Source organism: Rhinopithecus bieti, unplaced genomic scaffold (assembly GCF_001698545.2).
Source record: "Rhinopithecus bieti isolate Rb0 unplaced genomic scaffold, ASM169854v2 scaffold_71, whole genome shotgun sequence".
NCBI lineage: Eukaryota > Metazoa > Chordata > Mammalia > Primates > Cercopithecidae > Rhinopithecus > Rhinopithecus bieti.
Window position 1 is genome coordinate 386,460 of NW_016803101.1, and position 22,191 is coordinate 408,650.

Sequence of the window (22,191 nt, forward strand, 5' to 3'; positions counted from 1 at the left end):
AAAAAAAAAAAAAAAAAAAAAAAAAAAAAAAAAAAAAAAATCTACAATCTACAATTAACATTTTAGATTGGTGATTTGGAGGACAAAATGTAGAAAAAAGAACACAGAGATAAAATGCAGAGGAAAAAAAACAAAGAGTTAAAACAGATAAGGAAAGAAAAACAAAGGGAAAAGATGATAATATGGAGTACCAATGAAAAGATTGTACGTCTTTCTAAGGTGAAAACTAGGGTAAATGAAACAAATGTAATAATTGAAGACATAATTCAAAAACACTTGTTTGAGATAAAAAAGACTGTAGCATGCCAGATGAGATCACTGCTTTACAGGGAAACATCATCAAATAACACCTGCATTTAAATATATTTTTGAAATTTTAAAATTATAAGAATAAAGGAAAACACGTGTTACTTATAAGAGCAGAAATATGTAAAATGAACATGTTTTTTTCCTCCCAAGAGAAACCTCAATAAAGTTTGCTTTAAAAAAGATAAGATCCTCCTATGATCTCTTTTCCTTCAAATTCATCCAGTAATTAATTGCATATCTTTTTTTAAGAAAAATTTCAGATATGTACAAAAGGAGGCAGAATAGTATAACAAAATCTCTTGCCCTCGCCACTCAGATCAACATTTATCAACTTAAGAACCAATCTTGTTTCACATACTTCCCCTCTGCTGTATTATATTGAAAGCATATCCCAGATATTTCTGTATTATATATCTGTATAATACAGATATCTGCTGTATTATATTGAAAACATATCCCAGATATGTTTAATTTTATTCATAAATATTTAAGTTTGACTCTCTAAAAAATGAAGTCTTTTAAAATATAAATACAAGATCATTATCATATGTAAAAGTTAAAATTTCTTAGTATCATAAAATTCAAATTTTCTTGTATATCTCATATAATATCAGTTTGTTTAAATTAGTATGCAGAGAAGGTCTAGATATTATGATTGGCTGACTTTAAAAAATCTGTAGGTTCCTCTCCTCTTCTGTCTGTCTCTCTTTCTTTTTTGAGATGGAGTCTCACTCTGTCGCCCAGGCGGGAGTAGTGCCATCTCGGTTCACTGCAAGCTCTGCCTCCCAGGTTCATGCCACTCTGCCGCCTCAGCCTCCCAAGTAGCTGGGACTAAAGGTGCTGGCCACCAGGCCTGGCTAATTTTTTTTGTATTTTTAGTAGACGGGGTTTCACCGTGTTAGCCAGGATATCTCCATCTCTTGACCTCGTGATCCACCTGCCTTGGCCTCCCAAAGTGGTGGGATTACAGGCGTGAGCCACCGTGCCTGGCCCTCTTTCTTTTTTTTGAGATGGAGTCTCACTCTGTTGTCCAGGCTGGAGTACGGTGGTGCAATCTCGGCTCACTGCAACCTTCGCCTCCCAGGTTCAAGCGATTCTCCTGCCTCAGCCTCCCAAGTACCTGAGACTACAGGTGTGCACCAAGACATACAGCTAATTTTTGTATTATTTAGTAGAGATGGGGTTTTGCCGTGTTGACCAGGCTGGTCTTGAATGCCTGACCTCAGGCGATCCACCTGCCTCGGCCTCCCAAAGTGCCGAAATTACAGGCGTGAGCTACCATACCTGGCCTTCTGTCTCCTTTTGTTTATCGTTTTTGTTTGAAATTTATTTGTTAAAAAACTTTCATTTGTTCTAGGAGTTTCACAGCCTGCATTTTTCGGATTGCATCCCACTGTATAGTTTAACATGTTTTTTTGTTCTGTAGATTTCCTCTAAATTGGTAGTGGAATCTGCAGTAATGGAAATGCTCTATATCTGTTGTTCTAACATGGTAGACTCTAGCCACATGTGGCTCTTAAGTGCTTGAAATATGACTATCATGACTAAGGAATTGAAAATTTAATTTTAAATAATTTAAATATGAATATGAATAATCACTGTTAAATAAATTTTACTGTCCACAGATTGGACAGTACAGAATTGAAGACTTGATTAAGGCTTGACCTCTTATTTTCTTTAAAATTGAATGTTTTTAAAAATTCACTTTGAATTCTTCATCTTGTACACTTCTTTTCTGAGTTCTATAAGTCTTTGACCTATATCAGTTTGAATTTTCAGTTTTTATTTCTCAGTTCATATCCTGTTTAACACTATCATATTTGTTATGATAGGTTTAATTACATTTTGCCTTTACTAGGCTTGTTCTTATTATTTCTCTTTAGGAGAAATTGTAGACAGTTTTTTCCATTTTAATCATAGAATATTAAGAATTATAAATATAGGAAGTAACTGTGAAGATCAAGTGTGTATTATAAGATAGAAACATGTAAAGCTAGAGTTTGATTGGGTAGTCAGAACCACTATAGTATTTTTGAATAAGGAACTTATTAAGAATTTGACCTTATGCAATTGTGGGAGGAGCTGGGAAAGTAAGGTCAGATAAACCCATTGTAAGTCGAGGAACATATTGAATGTGTATTGCATTTGCACTGTTGTAAAGTTGAGAAATCTTAAGTTGAATCATTATAAGTTGAGGCTGTCTGTACTCTGTACTGAGTCCTTCTTTTTCTGTCTGGTCACATGTAACTGGTATTTTTAACTTCCTTTACTACCTATACCCTATTGCTTTGCTGTCAGCAAGCATCTCAGCTGGATATGGTTCCATCCCTGGTGAGGTGGTCCACACCTGTATTCCAGGAGGGTCTATTATCCAGGAGAGCTATGGTATGGTTCTAGTCTGAGTTTGAAGTCCTGAGAACTAGGAGAGCTGATGATGTAAGCTCTGGTAGGAGTCTGAGCCTGAAAGCAAGAGAAGATTGATGTTGCAGCTCAAAGACAGCAAGGCAGAGAGTAAGCATTCTTTCTTATTCAGGTTTTTATTCTCTTCAGACCTTCAACAGATTGGATGAAGCCCACTCAAGTTAGGGAGGGCAATCTGCCAATTCAGATATTAATCTCCCTCACAGACATACCCAGAAAGAGTGTTTAACCACATATTAGGGCACCCAGTGACCTAGTCAGGTTGATAAAAAATTCACCATCACATCCCCCTTTCTCCTTCCTCCTTGTCCCTGGTAACCTCCATTCTACTTTCTTTTCTGTGAATTTGACCACTTTAGATACCTTATATTAAGTGGGATCATACAGTGTTTGTGTTTTTGTGATGAGAAACATAGTAAGGCCAGTGAATCCTATGGAAACAATCTTATTTCCATACTTCATTTGTTGTAAAATGCATTCTCTGATCAGAAGCAATGCCATTTGGAATACATGATGGTGAATTAAAGTATTTTGTATATACATGGTTGGGGGTTTGGTCAGAAACGTATGGTTAGGGAAGGAAAATCTGTATTCAGAGTAAGTGTCTGTCTTAGTAAGAATAAAGCATTGCACATTCCATGATGAAAGTTACTCAGTGTGATCAACCTGCCACCAAGTTGCTATCTGATCCCCCCAGAGAATGGTGTCATATCATGGGCTCAGTGTTTGTTTTTGCTGTTGGTGAATTTGGCACTCAATAGGAGTTGTAACCCAATCAGCCTTGGTGAATGGAAGTTCATATTGCTGAGCCTGTGTATTACCTCTATCCTTGGTGCTATGACTCTTTTTGTTCAATTTTGAGGAGACAGAGATGGCTAGGAAGAAACATTGGTTGATATCCATAAAATACTCCATCTTGCCCTCCTGATTATTAAGATCCTTGTCTACTGAAGTTTATCTGGGCACAGTGCCCATTTGAAGAAGTCTGTCCACATATTCTTCCCCAGACAACCTTGTTACCAATTTTCTATTCACATTCTTTCCAAGTCCCTAACCATTCAGCTAAACGGTTAGACACCACACATGAATTGGTGTATATTTGTATCTTTGGTCATCTCTCATTCTAGGAAGAATGATAGTCACATCCACTACTCGAAGTTCTGCTCACTGGGAGGAATCTTTTTACCACTGTTCTCCAGAGCCACCCTTGAGTGGGGCTGTAGTGCTGCTTGCAGCTGCCTGTTTTTGAATCATGTCAGCATATCATATAGAACCGTCCATAAACCAAGCCCATTTTTTTTTTCTATTTGTCAGCTGGTCATAGAGAACACTCCATGCATCCATGGTGTGGGTTAAGAGAGAGGAAGCAATGTAACAGGAATAGGGCCCATGGGAATCTGGGCTACTTGCTCATACAACTTACTTGTGCCTTCAGGACTTATATACCACTTTCATTTGATGATAGAGTGCTATTGTCTATGCCAACATTTATGGATTGGTAGACCACACAGTAACCATTTTATGATGGGCAACCTCTAGTCACGTGGTGAATTGTTGGCCATGTATTCAGTATCTGCTGAGGACCAGTAGCAAGTCCAAAGCTCATTTTCAAAAGAATAGTTATCTGTAGTGGATGGCTTGCTTTGCTTCTAACTCCTAAAAGTTTACACTATGATCCACTTACAAGGACCTGTGAAATGCTGTATACATCTTGAATTTGAGTAGTTGCTACTTTCTGTTCATCAGGTCCATTTAGAACGGTGCCATCAATTTAGTAGAAAATGAAATAGAGCATGTGAGATCTTCGGTAATGGAGAGTTGATCAAGATTTCTACATACTAGACTGTGATAGAGAGCCAGAGTTGATATAGCTCTGTGGTAGGGCGGCAACAAAGGTACATTGCTGGTCCTGCTAGATGAAAAAAACTGGTCTTGGTGGTCTTTACTAAAGGGGTAGAATGAATATCTTCATTCCAATTGCCAGAAAATGTGTTGATTTGTTTCACAATGAAACTACATATTTAATTGCAGCAGCAATTGGAGTCATACTGATTAATTCACTGTCATTCTGTAAGATCTATCTGTATTCTGCAGCAGCCCAGTTAGGTGAGTTGAATGCTGATGTGGTAGGAATCACCATGCCTTCATCTTTCAGTCCTTTAAAAGGCACTAATCTCTACAGTCTTGCCAGGAGTGTGGCATTACTTTCAATTTGTATTTTGGTAGGTAAAAGTACCAGTGATCTCCTCTTGGCTTTTCCACTTGGTTTTCCTCTGTAATATCCCTCTATAGTTCAGGTAACCACTGTGGACATTGTGCCAGTTGCTGCATTTGTCCTTTCTAACTATGTGTTCCAAACTGGGAAATAACTATGGGGTGGGTTCAGGTACCTACCGGACCCACTAGAGAGAGGCTTAAGCTCAAATTCAGTTAATTGCCTGACCTCTGTTAGCTCCTACCCTGACTATTGAACAGTAGCACATTTTAGGTCTCCCTAAATTAATGGCAGTTCAGATCCAGTGTCCAGTTGTCCCTGATAAGTGTAGTTAATTCCTCTCCCCCAGTACAGTTACCCTGTTAGATGGTTGCATGTTTCTTTGAGGAAGGTTAGGAGGAAGATTTATAGTATTTTTTGGTACTTTGTCAGGATTGCTAACAGAGACCCATCCTCTTTATTCACAGGTCCCTAAGTCTGTGAATTAGCTCAAGTCTGAGGAGTATTTGAGGACTAGTTCTTCCTTTTTTGTTTACTTAAGTCCCACTTCTGTTAATCAGACCCAGGACTTTTCTACTTATACAAACCAAATAAGACTTAACTGTGCTGCCCATTGATTTTGGTTCTAGGAACACCGTGATCATTTAGCCAGTGTCAGTGATCTCTGCAGGTCAAACCATTTTGTTTATTGCTCCACTACCCATTATGCTAAACATGTCTACTTTGTCTCTGGAAGTTAATTGCTACCATTTGGTCTCTGTTACCCAAGATCCAATCACTCCCACTAAATTCAGGGAACCCATTTTGATGGCACCAGTGTTTGCTGTTTTTCTTTGCCTTCTAGCCACATGGAGCTTATCAAGCTACACAGAGCTCATCAAGGAAGCTGGGACTTCCGTTACTAATATATTTCTCAAGCTTTGGTAAAGGAAGTGTTTTTTGAATTCTCCCAAGAAACATAGTTAGAGAGTGAGAAGGACTTACATAATAAATACTTTCCATATATTAGAAAAGTTATGAACCATTTTCCCTAAACACTCTAGAATGGGCACTACTGTTTGCAAGATAATGAAAGGTGTTTATTTATAAACTCAGTGATTAAGACGATATACAGTGTTGTGGTCTGAGTTTGAAAAAAGTCTAACTGCCAATAAAGTGTTTGTATTAGTGCTTTTAAAATGAAAAGAGACTTTTCTTAGTTATCAATACATTATATATTAAATGTTTGGATTTTATCAGGTGAAAACAAAACTCATTTGAACATTATTTTCTGTTTTCTAATACAAGATCAAAAATCAATACTAAACAACAGAGTTCAGTTCGGAACATGAACATGACCACTCATAATCTATATTGATAGCTATATACAAAAAACTCTGTCTTTTATCTATATTCTCCCTCCATTATTTCTTACTAATTCTCCCTTCTTGGGATCTTGTAGAAAAATGAAGTAGGTAACAAGATGGAGAAGATAGACTCCATTCATGAAAAGTTACTGTTTTTTTTTTTCTGTAGAACTATAGATTACTGAAATAATGATGCCAGCTTGAAAAACAATGATTTATATGAGTTATGAAAATTATTTAGTTTTGAGATTGTCTAAAAGGAAACGTGTAAATAGAGGGCTTGGAACTTTTTTTCTACTCCACCTCCTCCTGTGGGCTACTAATTCAAGAAAAGACTTGCCAAAGTACAGCCAGAGTTGAAACCTACTTAAAAGTGAGAGGGAGAGATCGAAATAGGGTGTGGTGAGTGAAAGTATAGGCTGGCACCTATGTATAGAGAAATACAAGTATAGACAGAGGGAGAGGGAACCTCAGGATTTTGAGTTGATGTTATTCAAGTATAAAGTGTTCCTGATATATTCTGTTCTTCATTTGGAATTAGACTTTTGAAAAGCTAATTATGATCACTGTTCAAATCTTTTCTGCTACTCTTTGTGAGTTTTTACACCTTTCTTTGATAGGATAGCTTTTATAGTTCATTGTTTTTTGGGCCATACTGTAGCGATTAGAATATTATTAGCTTAAATCAAATCACTCAGTAAGGTCCTTGGTTTAGGGTGACCCCCCTTTTTTTTTTGTGAGCATTTTGTCAGGTTAAGGGACCACTGTTTCTTTTTATAATAAATTTGGGTGGGACATTGTCTTAGTTCCTTTTGTGCTGCTATAACGAATACCTGAGACTAGATAATTAATAAAGAAAGGAGATTTATTTCTTACAGTTCTGGAGGCTGGGAAATCCAAGATTGAGGGGCCAACATCTGGTGAGGGCCCTTATGCTACATCATCTCATGGTAGAAGATGAAAGGGCAAGAGAGAGCAAGAGTTGGGGAGAACTCACTTTTATAACAAACCTACTTCTAAGATAATAAACCCATTCCTGTGATGACATTAATTCATTCATGAGGGTAAAGCTCTCATAACCCAGTAACCTCTCAAAGATTCCACTTCTCAACACTGCATTGGGGATTAAGTTTCCAACACTTTGGAGGACGTGTTCAAACCATAGCAGCTGGAGGCTGAGCAAGATGGCTGAATAGAAGCGTCCAGTGATCATCACCCCCACAGGAACACCAAATTTAACAGTTATCTAGGCAAAAAAAAAGTACCTTCATAAGAACCAAAAATCAGATGAGCAGTCACAGTACCTGTTTTAAACTTCATATCACTGAAAGAGGCATGGAAGAGGGTTGAAAGACAGTTTTGAATTGCTGATACCACCCCTCTTCCATGCCTCAGCAGCAGCTGTGTGGTGGGGGGAATCTGTGCACTTGGGGGAGGGAGAGCACGGTGATTGTGGGACTTTGCATTGAAGCTCTGTGCTGCCCTGTCACAGTGGAAAGCAACACTGAGAATAAGCCAGTGCTCATGGAGGGGACATGTAGACTAGCCCTAGCTAGTCTAGAGGGGAATTGTCCATCCTAGCAGTTGGAATTTGAGCTCTGGTAAGCCTTGCCACTGTGGACTAAAGTGCTTAGGGGTCCTAAATAAACTTGAAAGACAATCTAGGCCACAAGGACTACAACTCCTAGGCAAGTCCTAGTGCTGTGCTGGGCTCGAAGCTAGTGGACTTAGAGGGCATGTGACCCAGTGAGACACCAGCAGGGGCAGCAAAGGGAGTGCTTGCGGTACCCCACCTCCAACTTCAGGCAGCACAGCTCACAGCTCTGAAAGAGACCTTTTCTTTCTGCTTAACAGGTGAGGGAAGAGTAAATAGAACCTTTTCTTGCAGCTTGGATACCAGCTTAGCCACAGAAGGACAGGGTACAAGACAGAGTCCTGAGACTCATTCCAGGCCTTAGCTCCCAGATCACATTTCTAGACACACCCTGGGCCAGAAGGGAACCCACTGCCTTGAAGTGAAGGACCCAGTCCTGGCGGGATTCATCACCTACTGACTAAAGAACCCCTGGGGCCTGAATAATCAGCAGCAGTACACATGTAGTACACACATGGACCTTTGGTGAGACTCTGAGATCTGCTGGTTTGAAGTGTGGCCCAGCACATTTACAGCTATGGTGGCTATGGCAAGAGATTCTTTCTGCTTGAGAACAGCACAGAGAAGAACAAAGGGGGCTTTGTCTTGCAGCTGATTTAGCTTGGCCACAGGGTGGTAGAGCACCAAGTAGGTTCTTGGGCTCCCTGATTCCGGGCCTTGGCTCTTTGATGGCATTTCTGGACCTGCCCTTGGCCAAAGGAGAGTCTGTTGCCCTGAAGGATGATTCCCAGACCTGGCAGCATTCACCACAAGCTGACTGAAGAGCTCTTGGACCTTGAGTGGGCGTTGGCAGTAGCCTGGAAGTACTCCTTATGGGCCTGTGGCAGTGGTGGCCAGGAGGAGAGACTCCTCTGCTATGGAAATGAGAGGGAAGAGTGGAAAGGACTTTGTCTTGTGCCAGTTCAGCCTCAGTAGAATAGAGTGCTAGGTAGATCGCTAAGGTTTCCAACTCCAGGCCCTGGCTTCTGTACAGCTTCTCTGGATCTTCCCAGGACCTGGGGGAGCTTGCTGTCTTGAGGAGAAGGACACGAGCCTGGCTGGCTTCACTATCTGCTTATTGTAGAGCCCTAGGGCCTTGAGCAAACATAGGCAGTCGCCAGGTAATGGTTACAGCAGGTCTTGGGTGATACTCAGTGCTGTGCTGGCTTCAGGTTTGACCTAGTGCAGTCCTAATGGTAGTGGCCACAGGGGTGCTTGTGTCACTTCTCCCCCAGTTTTAGACGGTTCAGCACAGAGAGACTCTGTTTGGGAGAAAGAGAAGACAAGAGTCTCTACATAGTAATCTAGAGAATTCTTCTGGATTTTATCAAGTCCATAAAGGTGGTGCCTCTGAGTCTGCAAGAGCCACAGTGTTACTGGGCTTGGGGTGCCCCCTAATGCAGATATAGCTGCAGTGACCAAAAACTTAGATCACAACACCTAAAGCCCTTTAAATACCTCAAAAGCCTCTCAAGAAGGACAGGTACTAATAAGTCCAGACTGCATAGACTAAAGTCAATAACTAACTCATTAATGCCCAGACACTGAAGAACATCCACAAGCGTCAAAACCATCCCAGAAAACATGACTTCAGCAAACAAACTAAATAAGGGACCAGAGACCAACCCTGGAGATACAGAGACATATGACCTTTCAAATAGATAATTCAAAATGACGGTTTTGAGGAAACTCAAAGAAATTTAATATAACACAGAGAAGTAATTCAGAATCCTATCAGAGAAATTTAACAAAGAGATTGAAATAAAAAGAATCAAGCAGAAATTGTGGAGTTGAAAAATGCAGTTGACATGATGAAGAACATGTCAAAGTGTCTTAATAGTAGAATTGATGAAGCGCAAGAAATAAAGAGCTTAAAGATAGGTATTCGAAAATACACAGTCAGAGGAGACAAAAGAAAACAGAATGAAAAAGAATGAAGCACCCCTACAGGATTTAGAAAATAGTCTCAAAAGGGTAAATCTAAGAGTTACTGGCCTTCAAGAGGAGGGAGGGAAGGAGGAAGGGAGGGAAGGGGGGGGGAGAGTTTATTCAAATGGATAATAACAGATAACTTTCCAAAGCTAGAGAAGTATATCAATATTCAAGTATAAGAAGGTTATAGAACACCAAGCAGATTTAACCCAAAGAAGACTATCTCAAGGCATTTAATAATCTAGCCATAGCAGACCTAAAGCTTGCTTTGTACTTCAACTAAACTTTATTATATAAACATTTTCAGGAAAGAAAACTTTATTTTATGTAGAATATAAGAATGTTCATAGGTCAGTAAGGAGAGGGCATTTTGTCCCATTACTCTTCAGCACTCATATTAAGATGATTTTATTCTTCTGAATTTCTAAGAAGAAGTTTTCTCCCTTATTGTAAAAACGCAGATTTCCCGAGTGTCCTTGAATGATTTATTCATGGTCTACTTGTGTAGTAGCAAAAGAAAAGAATTATACATTACATTTTTTTTTATCTTGTGCAAGAGAGGAATTTAAAAAAATATATTTGGTAAGACCTTTAATAAAATTTTTAATGAGTTGTCTTTCCAACTCATAGTCATTACAAAGACTACTGTCTCCTCTGTTATCATGACTCAGAACATTGTATTTCTTTTCCTAGCTGTCATATGTGTTGTTTCCACATTACTTTTGGTCTTTAAGTTAAATATTCCTCTTCTGTTAAAGAAAAACCAAGTTGTACCCATATGTAAGTTGGTACTTAAATTACCCCTTGATAAATGTCATAAATATATTAATAACATTTTCTCCAAGATTTAAACATGAGATATCACCAGTACTCTGAGCTGAATAAAGTTGCTCTATCATTAAGAAAATTTCCCCTTTCTTCCTTTATTACTGCCTTCCCCTACTTCTCCATAAGTTTTAATAATAGAATATTTGAAGAATGGATAAATGATGTCATATAATTTTTTATCTAGTATCTTTCTCTTATTAAACCCTAAATTCTATAAAGACAGAGGCTATACCTTTCTTGTTTATCTTTGTATGCTTAATGCCTAAGATTGGTATGTAGTAGGAATTCAGTAAATTAGTTGAATGAATGAATAGTAGGACATATAATGTGAACGCTGCTCTTAGTAGTAACTGCTTGTGGGCCGGCCGCGGTGCTCACGCCTGTAATCCCAGCACTGGAGCCGAACAGCGGATCCACGAGTCAGAGATCGAAGAATCCCTGGCTAACACGGGTGAACCCCCGTCCTCTACTAAAAACTTACAAAAACTAGCCGGGCGAGTGGTCGCCGCCTGTAGGTCCAGCTACTGGGGAGGACTGAGGCAGGAAATGGCGTAAACCGGGAGGCGGAGCTGTGCAGTGAGTGAATCCGGCCACAGCACTCCAGCCCTGGGCGACAGAAGCAAGGAACTCGTCTTAAAAAAAAAAATAAAAAAAAAGTAATGCTGTTTTGGTTGAAATCCATTCCTTGCATATGGAGAATATTTAATATTACAAAATACAATGAGGAGAAATAACAAGAAAATAATATTTTCAATATGAATATTTTAAAACTGAATTTGCTACTTGCTTTTAACACTTAAAGAATAGTCCAATCAGCAATCAATTTAAAGTAGTTTTTGAAACTCAACTTTTTGGATTAATACTTGGAGCTACATTTGATCATGTGACCTTTATTAGCTCAACTAACGTAATTTATGGCCCAACTAAATTAAAGTAGTTTGAAGGCATAATATGGAAATACTCACACTTTTACCATGAGTGTCAGTTTTAAGGGTTTTAATTGAAACATGATGTAGACTATGTAGATAATAGCATTTTTATTGTTTATTTCAAATTGTAACTTGAGAATTTTAAGGATTGAAGAATATTTCCAAGTATAACAGAAAATTATATACTCTTGGGTTCAGAAATTATTATTTAAGCAAAATAATGCAGTGTAAAAAGCCTGACTAATCAGAGACACAAGGACCACAGTAAGTGTACATAACTCCCCCAAACAGTGGTAGTGTAGACTGTTCATTTAATTAAAGGTACGTACAAACACTGCAGTTACTTAGGAGACATGATAAAACAAAACAAAACAAAACAAAACAAAAAACAAAATAAAACAAAAAAAAACTAACTGCCATGTGGGTCTTGATAAGGTAGAAAGTAGTCATAAATTTAAATTTGATATATTATGAACTTTAATATGGCCGCTTGTTTAGAAAGGCTGTTAGTACTTGGCCATACAGCAGTATACTTGGAGAATAAAATTCTACTCAAGGTTTCATAATGTCTTTTCGGCTCTACCTAATTGTAGTATCTCTGTTACTGTTTGCCTAAGTTTTGTCCCTTTGTGACTTTAAGGGTATATTTTCATCCTATATTTTTCTCTAGGCATCCACAAGGACAAAGATAAACCTCCTAGCTTCTCTGTTGTCCTTGAGACGTTGAGGCGTACCTTGACAGATTACCAGAACAAGCTGGAAGATGCATCTAATGAGGTAACACTTGCACTGTTTGGCTGCACACACATAGCCTTCGGCCTGTACCAGTACGTATTCCTTGCTTGTTACAAAGGTCAAAAAGATTGGGAATGTTGAACTGACAGCTTCACAGATACAAAAAATAATAAATTATCTTTCACTGTTCTTTCTTTAAGTGTGGCCTAAAGTCATGTCTCACTTACGTTTTTGTAACTCTTCAGTCACACTATTATTTTCAAAATTATAAAGACTCTCTCACTTCTTGATCTTCATAATTTATCTGTTTTAATGAAAACACTATGCAAGTAGTTTAAGTTAATATGTACTGTATTTAAATGTTAATGTGTTTTTACAACGTTTGGTATAGCTACTGGAAATTTAGGTTTTGTCAGTGTTGTAGGTTAAGATTTCTACAAACTGTGGAAGTCTTAATAAAAAAGAGAGAAATTAGTTTTCATTCTCTAAAGGGAGTAAAGTGTTGTTAGAAGTTTTTAAAAAACAAGTATCTGTTTGATGTAGCCTGGGAGCTTTTAGTTTGCTGATTGAAAAAGCTCATGCTTCTATTTATCATCTCATTTGTATTGTTTAATGTGTGGGTTGATAATTTTCTTGGGTATTAAAATGTTTTATGAATTTGTGCTTTAAAAATTGAAGAGTTTGTCTAGTTACATCTTGTCAAATTAGCATATGAAGTAATTACATTAAATACAATTAGTTAGCAAAGCAACAAACAGATTGTTAGAGTCAAAGACAAGTCACGTAGCATGGAATTTGGAGTTTATCCTTGTGTTTATCTCTTTCTTTCATATAATATAAACGCCACAAAACGGTTACATTTCACATTTCAGATGCGGCTTATTTTATTTTAGCTTGCTAAGGTGAACAAAGAAGGAAAAGTGAGTCTTCTTAATACCCTCGGTAATTGTTCAAAAGGCATAAAAGAAAATGACCATCGAAATAATTAAATTTCTATGAAGAACAAATATTATGAAGTCTTTCCCAGTGAGACAAGACAACCTGTATTGTTAGTAGTTTATGAAACTCTTCTGAGGCCTAGGTCTGGAAGCTGCAGGGTAACTAGGAACATATTACCCACAGCGAATTGTTATTTGGGAGGATGAATGTCACATGATCCTCAGCACAGTTGAAAAGTCGACTCAGCAGGCTTTGGCTTAGTAACGCGCTTTGTTGTGAACCAGTGCCAGAGACAGCAGTGGGGAGACCAAGGGGGTGGCTGCAAAGAAAGCAAAAAGAGCAGTCTGACAGAAAGAAGAATGAACTGTCAAAGAAAATAAATCACAAGCGGTGCAGGACCAACTGATGACCTGCCACAAGCTTTCCCAGTAGGACTGCATGTGACCGACCCTGAAGTTGTCATATGGAGTGAGAGACCAGTGAATACCCTCATGATGTATAGAAAGAACAGTCTTCTGCTCTGTTCTCTTTTCTTTACTTGTAGATGCCCCTGCTTCTGGCATTTTGGTCCAGTAGGATTTTAAGAATAAAGTTGTATTTGTTTACAACAAGAATGAAATCCTTTATCTGAATGTGTGGTAAAAATACAGTAACATCAGTGATATTTTAAGCTTGAATGCTTTCTTTTCTTTCTAGCTACGTGAACTTGTGACAGAAGCTATATAGTATTTAACCAAAAGAAATAATTTTTTGAAGACTCTTAACTACTATTGAAAAATTTTTATTTAAGTAATTGCATAAAAAGCACTTAAAGATTAACTTTTGAGGTACTCTCCTTGAAAAATGTAAAAAAGTTACTTACATTTTCTTTCATCAGCTAAACAGCATGAACGATGCTAGGGAAAAGGCATGTAATGAACTTGATTCTACGAAACAGAAGATAGACTCTCACACTAAAAATATAAAGGTATTATTTAGAATAACTTTTACCTTTTGTATTAAGAAACAAATATAGTTATCTAGGGAATATTTTAAAGTAGAGATATTGAGGTACCTGAAAATATATATTTGTATTTTTTAAAGTATGTATGGATAGAATTTTAATTTTTTCTTGTTGATTAGGAGTAACAAGAATGTTTTTTTCATTTAAAAAATTAAAACTTGATTGGAAATTGTTTTGGTTAAAGGAAAATTTGTTTCCAAGATTCAATAATAATACCTTATGAGATTCAAATAATTATTTAAGATGAAATGTCCAGCCTTAGGTACATATTAAACATATTTTACATAAGCACATCCGTATTTGGAGTCAGTTTTCATCATGTTAGGGTGGAGCCATTGTTTTCAGTACATCGTGTCTGTTAATGGGCTGAGACCACACCTGGCTAAGGCCCAGGACTATAGTTTATTTTAGTTTCTGTGCTGGTTTTATGTACTACATCTTTGCAAAATTATACTGAGTCAGCTCTCAGAAGTTTCTCAGTATTGCTGGAATTTTATTTTGTTGTTTCATGTTGGGTTTGTCATGGACACACTTCAATAGAATTTGTTAGGTTTAAGGAATAAACAGTTCAGCAGAACTTTGTGCCACATATTTGAGATTTCTATAAATGGTTGGGATGTCATTGGAAAGTAAATGTGCTTATATTAAATGTAAGATATTTATTTTAAAATATTTAAAAAATTTTGAACTACAACATTGTTTTAAAAAAATAGGTTGAAAGGAAACTGCCTTGAAATAACTTTCTGGAATAAGTCATCATATTAACATTTTATATAAATGTTTAAACATAACAAATGTTCTGATTTTTGAGCTAAGATATTATATTTAGAAAATAAATTCAGTGAAATATTTTAATGTAAACAGATGCTTTCCTGCCTTTGCGATTCTTTCATTGTAAAGCTTTGAAAATTTTCAATATGTATTTTATACTAGTGTCCCCTCACACCTTGTTGGCTGGCCTTTCTACAATCTCTTTATTTGGTATCTATGACAGGAACTTCAGGATAAACTGGCTGATGTCAATAAAGAGTTAAGCCATTTACGCACTAAATGTGCAGACCGAGAGGCTTTAATAAGCACTTTAAAAGTGGAACTACAAAATGTGCTGCACTGTTGGGAGAAAGAAAAGGCTCAAGCAGCTCAGTCTGAAAGTGAACTGCAGAAGCTTTCTCAGGCTTTCCATAAGGATGCTGAGGTATTACCTGAGACTCAATGACTGTCAGGAAAGGCCTTTCACTAATTTCAGTGTTATACATCAAGTGACTATTTTTACTTGTATTTAATTAAGAAATTGTTCTGAGCAGAGTATTTTGAAATGTTCGTGACAGCTGCAAAATCACTCTCTTTATTACTCTTGTGTCATTCTCTCTTGTGAGAGAAGTACTATAACTTGCACAACTAATTTTCTTGATTATCATTTGTACAACTATCTTTTTTGACTTTTAGAACATTGTAACTCAAGTAACTATGCTCCTAACAGTCCTTTCAAGGTTTGCCTGTTTGCCAATGACAAAATTATTTTTTATTTCAGTAGCTTGGTAGATTGATATGGTGGAAAGAATAAGTATTTTATAATCAGATAGACCTGAACTTGGATCCTGATACTTCTGTTTGTAAATGGTTTGGCTGTGGACAAGCTATACAACTTAGCCTCTCCACATCTTAGTTTTCTTATTTATTTTTTTTCTTTTTTGAGACAAAGTCTTGCTCTGTCGCCCAGGCTGGAGTGCAGTGGCCTGATCTGGGCTCATTGCAACCTCCACCTCCCAGGTTCAAGTGATTCTCCTGCCTCAGCCTCCTAAGTAGCTGGGATTACAGGTGTCCACCACCATGCATGGCTAATTTTGTATTTTAGTAGAGATGAGGTTTCACCATGTTGGCCAGGCTGTTCTCGAACTCCTGACCTCAGTTGATCCGCCCACCTCGGCCTCCCTTCCTAAAGTACTGGGATTACAGGCCTGAGCCACTGTGCCTGGCCTAGTTTCCTTATTTGTAAAACAGTAATAATATCTACTTTAACAGATAGCCTCCTTACTCTGTATGATTATAGGATGTTAATAAAATTTAGAAAATAAAAGTCCCATAAAATTAAAACTTTTCATTTAGACCCCTGAGAGTTGCCTATCCATTTGTGTTTATTAATGGCTTATAAAAATATTATGACACAGATTTCATATTTCGTATGAGCCTGTGTGAATGGAATTATCTTCTAGTTCTTTTTACCCTGTGGGTTATAGAGCTAGTCTAGCTAGTGGAACTGGTTTATCTAAGTCGTCCTGCATATTGAGTTCATTACTCCAACAAATATGAACATGAATGCCAAGAGAGTAAAAAGGAAACATTCTTTCCACTCTTTTTACAGTCTGGGATTTAAATTGTGTCCACATGAAGGGGTTGGAATTGCTCTACACATCAGATAATGATTAAAGTAAAGGAAACTAGAAGCCTGACTGTATTGTAAAGTCAGCATGTCTACAGCACTGTGGTTGGGTTCAACATGTGTGAATTGATTTTGGATTTTGAAGTCTCTTTTCATGCCAAATGGATGATTATCATGCTTGGTTTATCACAGCCCAAGCAAAAAGGACATAATAGCGACACAATGAATTATCCTTAAGGATGAACTTCCTTGAGAACGAATGTGATCAGTAGGCAAAACACAGGAGGAAGATTTTTATGTATTTGTTAAGTTATATTTAATAAGACTTTAAAACATTTTGACCTAGTTAAAAAATGCGAAAGTCATCATTAACTGCTTATGAAAAGGCATAGCATATTTGTGAAAAAATCTGATTTCTTAAATTTGTTGTTGTAACTACATTTTCAAATTTTTTGTTTTTTAAATTATTGCTTTTGGAAAAAAAAGTAAGGTGGCATATATAGTGAACTAAAGATTTATATTTTGATATTTGTAAGAAAATATTCTCTATAATTTCTAATTATAAAACTTTTGCACATGCTATATTCAGTTTTAAAAAATGTATAATAGACTTTCTAAATTTTCTTTTAAATTTGTCCCTTTTAAAAGTTTTCTTCCTGCTGATTTAAAAAATCTTGAGGGAACTTTTTTATCTACATAAAATAAAAATAATCATTTGGCAGCTTCACAGTTACCTTGTCTTTGAGTTCCATGCTTTGGGACTTTACAGATGAAACACCTTATAAAGAGAGCTATTTGACATTATAGTAAATAAACTCTCCTCATGTGTTCAGATGAGATCTGCTTGATATGAATTCTGCAGCATAGTGTTTCTAAGTCATTCAGCAGTGGATAGTTTAAATTACTGAAGTGGTAATATAATTTTAAAGGACTTTTAAAAAACATATTTCTAATTGGACATTTTCAAAAGTATGTCTTAAGCAGCTATATCCATTTTTTTTTGCTGTTACTTTATAATATTTAAACACCTACAAATGCCCAGTGGCCCAGTGTGCCAAATACTATATGAACTTATAAGTGGGGAAAACAAATGAGCCCATCTTCCATATCTTTCATATCACTATCTGCTTTGCCTAAGGGGCTTGGGATAGATTTCCTATAAGTAGTAAGTAAACTGGAATCTCTAGAGGAAGAAGAAAGCTGAGTAATTGTGTCCATGTAAAGTACAGATATTGGTATAACTTTTTTTCATCAGAGTTGAATAACACTATTTTTTTCTGTATTGTTTTTTGACAAGTAGTATCTATTTTGGCAAATGTAAATATTAAATTATAGAATTACTATACTGAGTTACAGTTAGATAGGCTTATAAACAATGAGTCCAATCCAGACACTTCGTGTGATAGCTAAGGAAACTTAGGCCTGAACAGGTGTTTACTCAAATCACAACCTCATCAGTAGCAGAGCTGGGAATGAATCTTGGTCTTCTGGCTTCTAGACTCAGATTTTGATTTTGAATACCAAATGTAAGCAGTTCCAAATGTTTTATCTGGTGCTTAGTTTTGAATATAAAAACATCATTAAAATATTCTGAGACTTGAGTATTATAATTTCCTTTTCAGGTTTTTGAAATGAACTCTTCACCATTTGTATTATGTATTTTACTTCTTACAATGTTTATATACAGCAAATAATTTTTCTTTTTTTTTTTCCTGCAGGAGAAGCTAACCTTTCTTCACACCTTGTATCAGCACTTGGTAGCAGGATGTGTGCTCATAAAACAACCAGAAGGCATGCTGGATAAATTCTCTTGGTCTGAGCTTTGTGCAGTCTTACAGGAGAATGTTGATGCCCTGATTGCAGACCTCAACAGGGCTAATGAGAAGGTAACTGTCCTCAGGCACCAGATACCTCTATTAAATTCAGTGACATTTGTCCACATCACAGTATCATTAAGAGGGGCTGACATTCATCTTATTTCAAAAAGAATTTGGATGTTAATAATTCAATACCATTAATTATGGCTTGTCTACAACTCAGTTTGATGCCATTGCTGTGGGCATGTAAATGTGACTGAAGTCTGTATGAAGTCTCTAAGCTCCACTTTCTGTGCAGGACATGCTAATACTACTAGCCAGTATTAGCCACAGGGACCTAATTAAAAGAAAATAAATTAATCTTACTGATGAAGCAATTCAAAGAACTTAGTCATTTACATTAATAAACCAACTCTTTATGTTAGCATAAAATAGAAACAGGATACAGTTATTCAAAAACATGATCTTAAAATTCTTTACTTAGGAAATATAAGATGTTATTTTTAAAAGCACTTAAACATTTTAAATTATATGCTTATGATTTTCTTCTCGAAATACAACAAAGTGTGTATTAGAAAACTCGTTCTGTGCTTTAGAATGCAAAAAGTATATTTTATAGGAGAATATAGTAGACCTTTATGGTAACATTACTATCTCACAAGTCTAGGAAATCAGTCTTCAGCAAATATTTAAAAACCTGCTTTTGGTTATAGAAAATTACAGTGGCTTAGCAGATCAACATATACCACCATTGAAGACATTGGTTCTTACCCTGGGTCTATTGAACGTGGTCAGTACTGTGTTTATGTGGTTTAGTTTCCAGGTCTTAGTTGCAATGACATTTGCTCTTAAGGAACAAGAAGAGAAAAACTGTCCTGTAAGTTAAAAAAAAATTCTGTTGAAGTAATAAAACAGCATATTGACCTAATTTCAGGGTGATTTTTTTTATTATTGAGCATTTTATCTTGGTCCTATTGACAAACACAACCATAGACACTGAGATGTAGGGCTAAGAAATGAGGGAATAAAGTGTGAGAGGCACAGATGCTATTCATGATTGTGAATGTGTACATAATGGATTTGAAAATTAAAGATAATTAAAATTATTGTATTTTAACCCTATGAGATGCTATTATATTTTTAATAGTTTTCATTGTTTCAAAACATCCTTAATAGTCATACATTTTAGAAAATGATGATTTTCTTTCCAGTGTTTGAATATGAAACAAAAAATGGTTAGGAATTCTGCTTTATTTTATGCAAACTGCTTGTGGATTTTTAAATCTTTACTTTGTTTCCCGCTGAGATATTTGAATAGCTCGAGCCTTGGTTCCAGAAGTAACAGTATCTTTCTCAATGTCAATCAAATTAATTATAGAATAAGTAACTTCATTAGAAAGAGAAGATGAAAAATTTGCCATCTAAGTATACAAATAACACAATTTTCTGCTAATGTATGGCAGTTTACCCTGCTATTTTCTTTTTTAAAATTTATTTACATTCTATGTTAAAATTTTTATATGATCTTAAGGAATAAAATATAGTAGGGCATTTTGGGTGTTTTATTAGGGGAGAAGACACAAAGAAATAGCTTGTGAGCATATTTCCTTCTCTGTTGCATCTCCCCATATAGATAAGCCATCTAGAGTATATCTGTAAAAACAAGTCTGACACGATGAGAGAGCTTCAGCAGACTCAGGAAGACACCTTTACCAAAGTGGCAGAACAGATCAAAGCCCAAGAGAGCTGCTGGCACAAACAAAAGAAGGAACTAGAGCTGCAGTATTCTGAACTCCTCCTGGAGGTGCAGAAGAGGGCACAGGTATGCTACCTTTACAAAGGGCTTTAAAAAATGGGTTACTCAGTGTAACCATTAGAAACGTTTTTTTTTTTTTTTTTCCAGTAGCAATGTTAAATCGGTTTAAACTTCTTAAGAACTTCATAGAACTTGTTTAGATGCACATATATATGTTTAGATACACACACATACGTGTGTGTGTATGGGTGTGTATATTAAGGATTGTCTTTCATGTAAGTTTGGAAATATATGGGTTTCTGATTAAAATATCCCAAAATGCATTGATCAGTTAATTAAATGCTAAAATTATATTTCCTTTATTTATTTTTAAAATAAAAGATTAAAGTATTTGGTAATATATTGTCAGTTTTAGTGTAAGTATTCCTTTATCCAGTTTACTCTATTTGTGGAGGTTCCTATGTGAACTATCATTTAAATTTATTTGGGTTAAAATCTCTTATGCCTACTGACATTATATAAGAACTAGCGTTATCGTTGTAGGCCATGTAGCAAAAGTAATTCGCTATGAGTTGTATTATGTATTATATCTTGATTGAGAGTAGAAGTTATGGGTTGTTAACATAACCATGTATTTTTCTACACAAATTATCATCAACATTATTTATATTGTTAACTGTCATCTTCACGTAATCAGGAATAACATGATGATAGGGTATAATTTTTTGGCATTGAATTTATTAATAGGTCACTTTTGTTCCTAAGTTAGGATACTTATGAACCAGAAGGTTATATATTCTTCCCATGGTTGATTCAGTATTTAGCCTCTTTATTTGATCCATTCGTGCTTGGCAAGTCTAATTAAAAATAACCAAACTATATAAATATATATACATACACATATATAAATACAATTATTATTATTATTATTATTATTATTATTATATTAAATCAGGCCATTCTGCATCCCCAGATTTAAAGGTCCTGTATGAACTTATGCCTTTCTATATGAATTTGAATGAATCAACAAGTGTACCATCTAAAAGTAGTAATTTTTTCATTGTATGCAGACTACTATATTATATGCTCTGCGTTTTCTAGTATTGAAGTAAAAGACCTAAACAATTTATTTTAATTTTGTAGAGGTAGCACTGATAGTGACATGTACAGATCTTAAGTGTATAATTTGATGTTTTTAAAAAGTATTTATTTGATATGTAATATTTGTACATATTTATGGGGTACATGTGATATTTTAATACATGCATAGAATGTGTAATGCTCAAGCCAGAGTAAGATATCTATCACCTTGAGCATTTATTATTTCTTTGTGTTAGGAACATTTCAAATTTTCTCTTCTTGGTATTGTGAAATATACAATATATTGTTGTTAATAAAGTCACCTTACTGTGCTTTTGAACACTAGACCTTATTCCTTCTAACTGTATAATTGTACCCTTTAACCTACCTCTCTCCATCCCTTTCCTCCCCCAACACACCCTTCCTAGACTGTGGTAACTACAATTTGATGTTTTGATCAACATAAACACCCATGTGATCATTACCCCATTTAAGACTTCAAACATTTTCATTACCCTAGAATGTTCTTGCATTCTCTCTTCCAGTCAGTTTTATGCCTCACAGGCAACCATTGTTCTGATGCCTGTCATCATAGATTAGTTTTCACTTGTTCTTGAATTTCATGTAAGTGGAATCATTCAGTAGTCTGGTGTTTGACTAATTTCACTCAATATTAATGTTCTGAGCATAATATCATTTATGTTGTACGTATCAGTACTTCATTCTTCTTTATGGTCACATAGCATTCCATTTTGTCATAGCACCCCTATTTGATGGATTGTGCGTTGATGGATATTTAGTTGTTTCTGTTTTTTAGATATTGTAGATAAAATTGCCACAAACATTATTGTACAAGTCTTTTGTTAAC

General features: G+C 36.0%; 1 protein-coding gene across 4 annotated transcripts in view; it reads left to right on the forward strand.

Annotated features, from left to right (window-relative positions):
* Positions 1–22,191, forward strand: part of CCDC171 (coiled-coil domain containing 171) — a 399,071-nt gene that overhangs the window by 138,578 nt on the left and 238,302 nt on the right. For 3 of the 4 annotated variants that reach the window (XR_001889029.1, XM_017891142.1, XM_017891217.1), the window contains exons 12-16: positions 12,284–12,390; positions 14,165–14,254; positions 15,285–15,485; positions 18,389–18,556; positions 20,121–20,309. Coding sequence is in view for 3 of the 4 variants with exons in the window: in XM_017891142.1 (XP_017746631.1) it covers positions 12,284–12,390; positions 14,165–14,254; positions 15,285–15,485; positions 18,389–18,556; positions 20,121–20,309 (755 nt within the window). In the remaining variant the exon portion in view is untranslated. The remainder of the gene's footprint in view (positions 1–12,283; positions 12,391–14,164; positions 14,255–15,284; positions 15,486–18,388; positions 18,557–20,120; positions 20,310–22,191) is intronic. The other variant, XM_017891322.1, reaches the window with a different exon arrangement.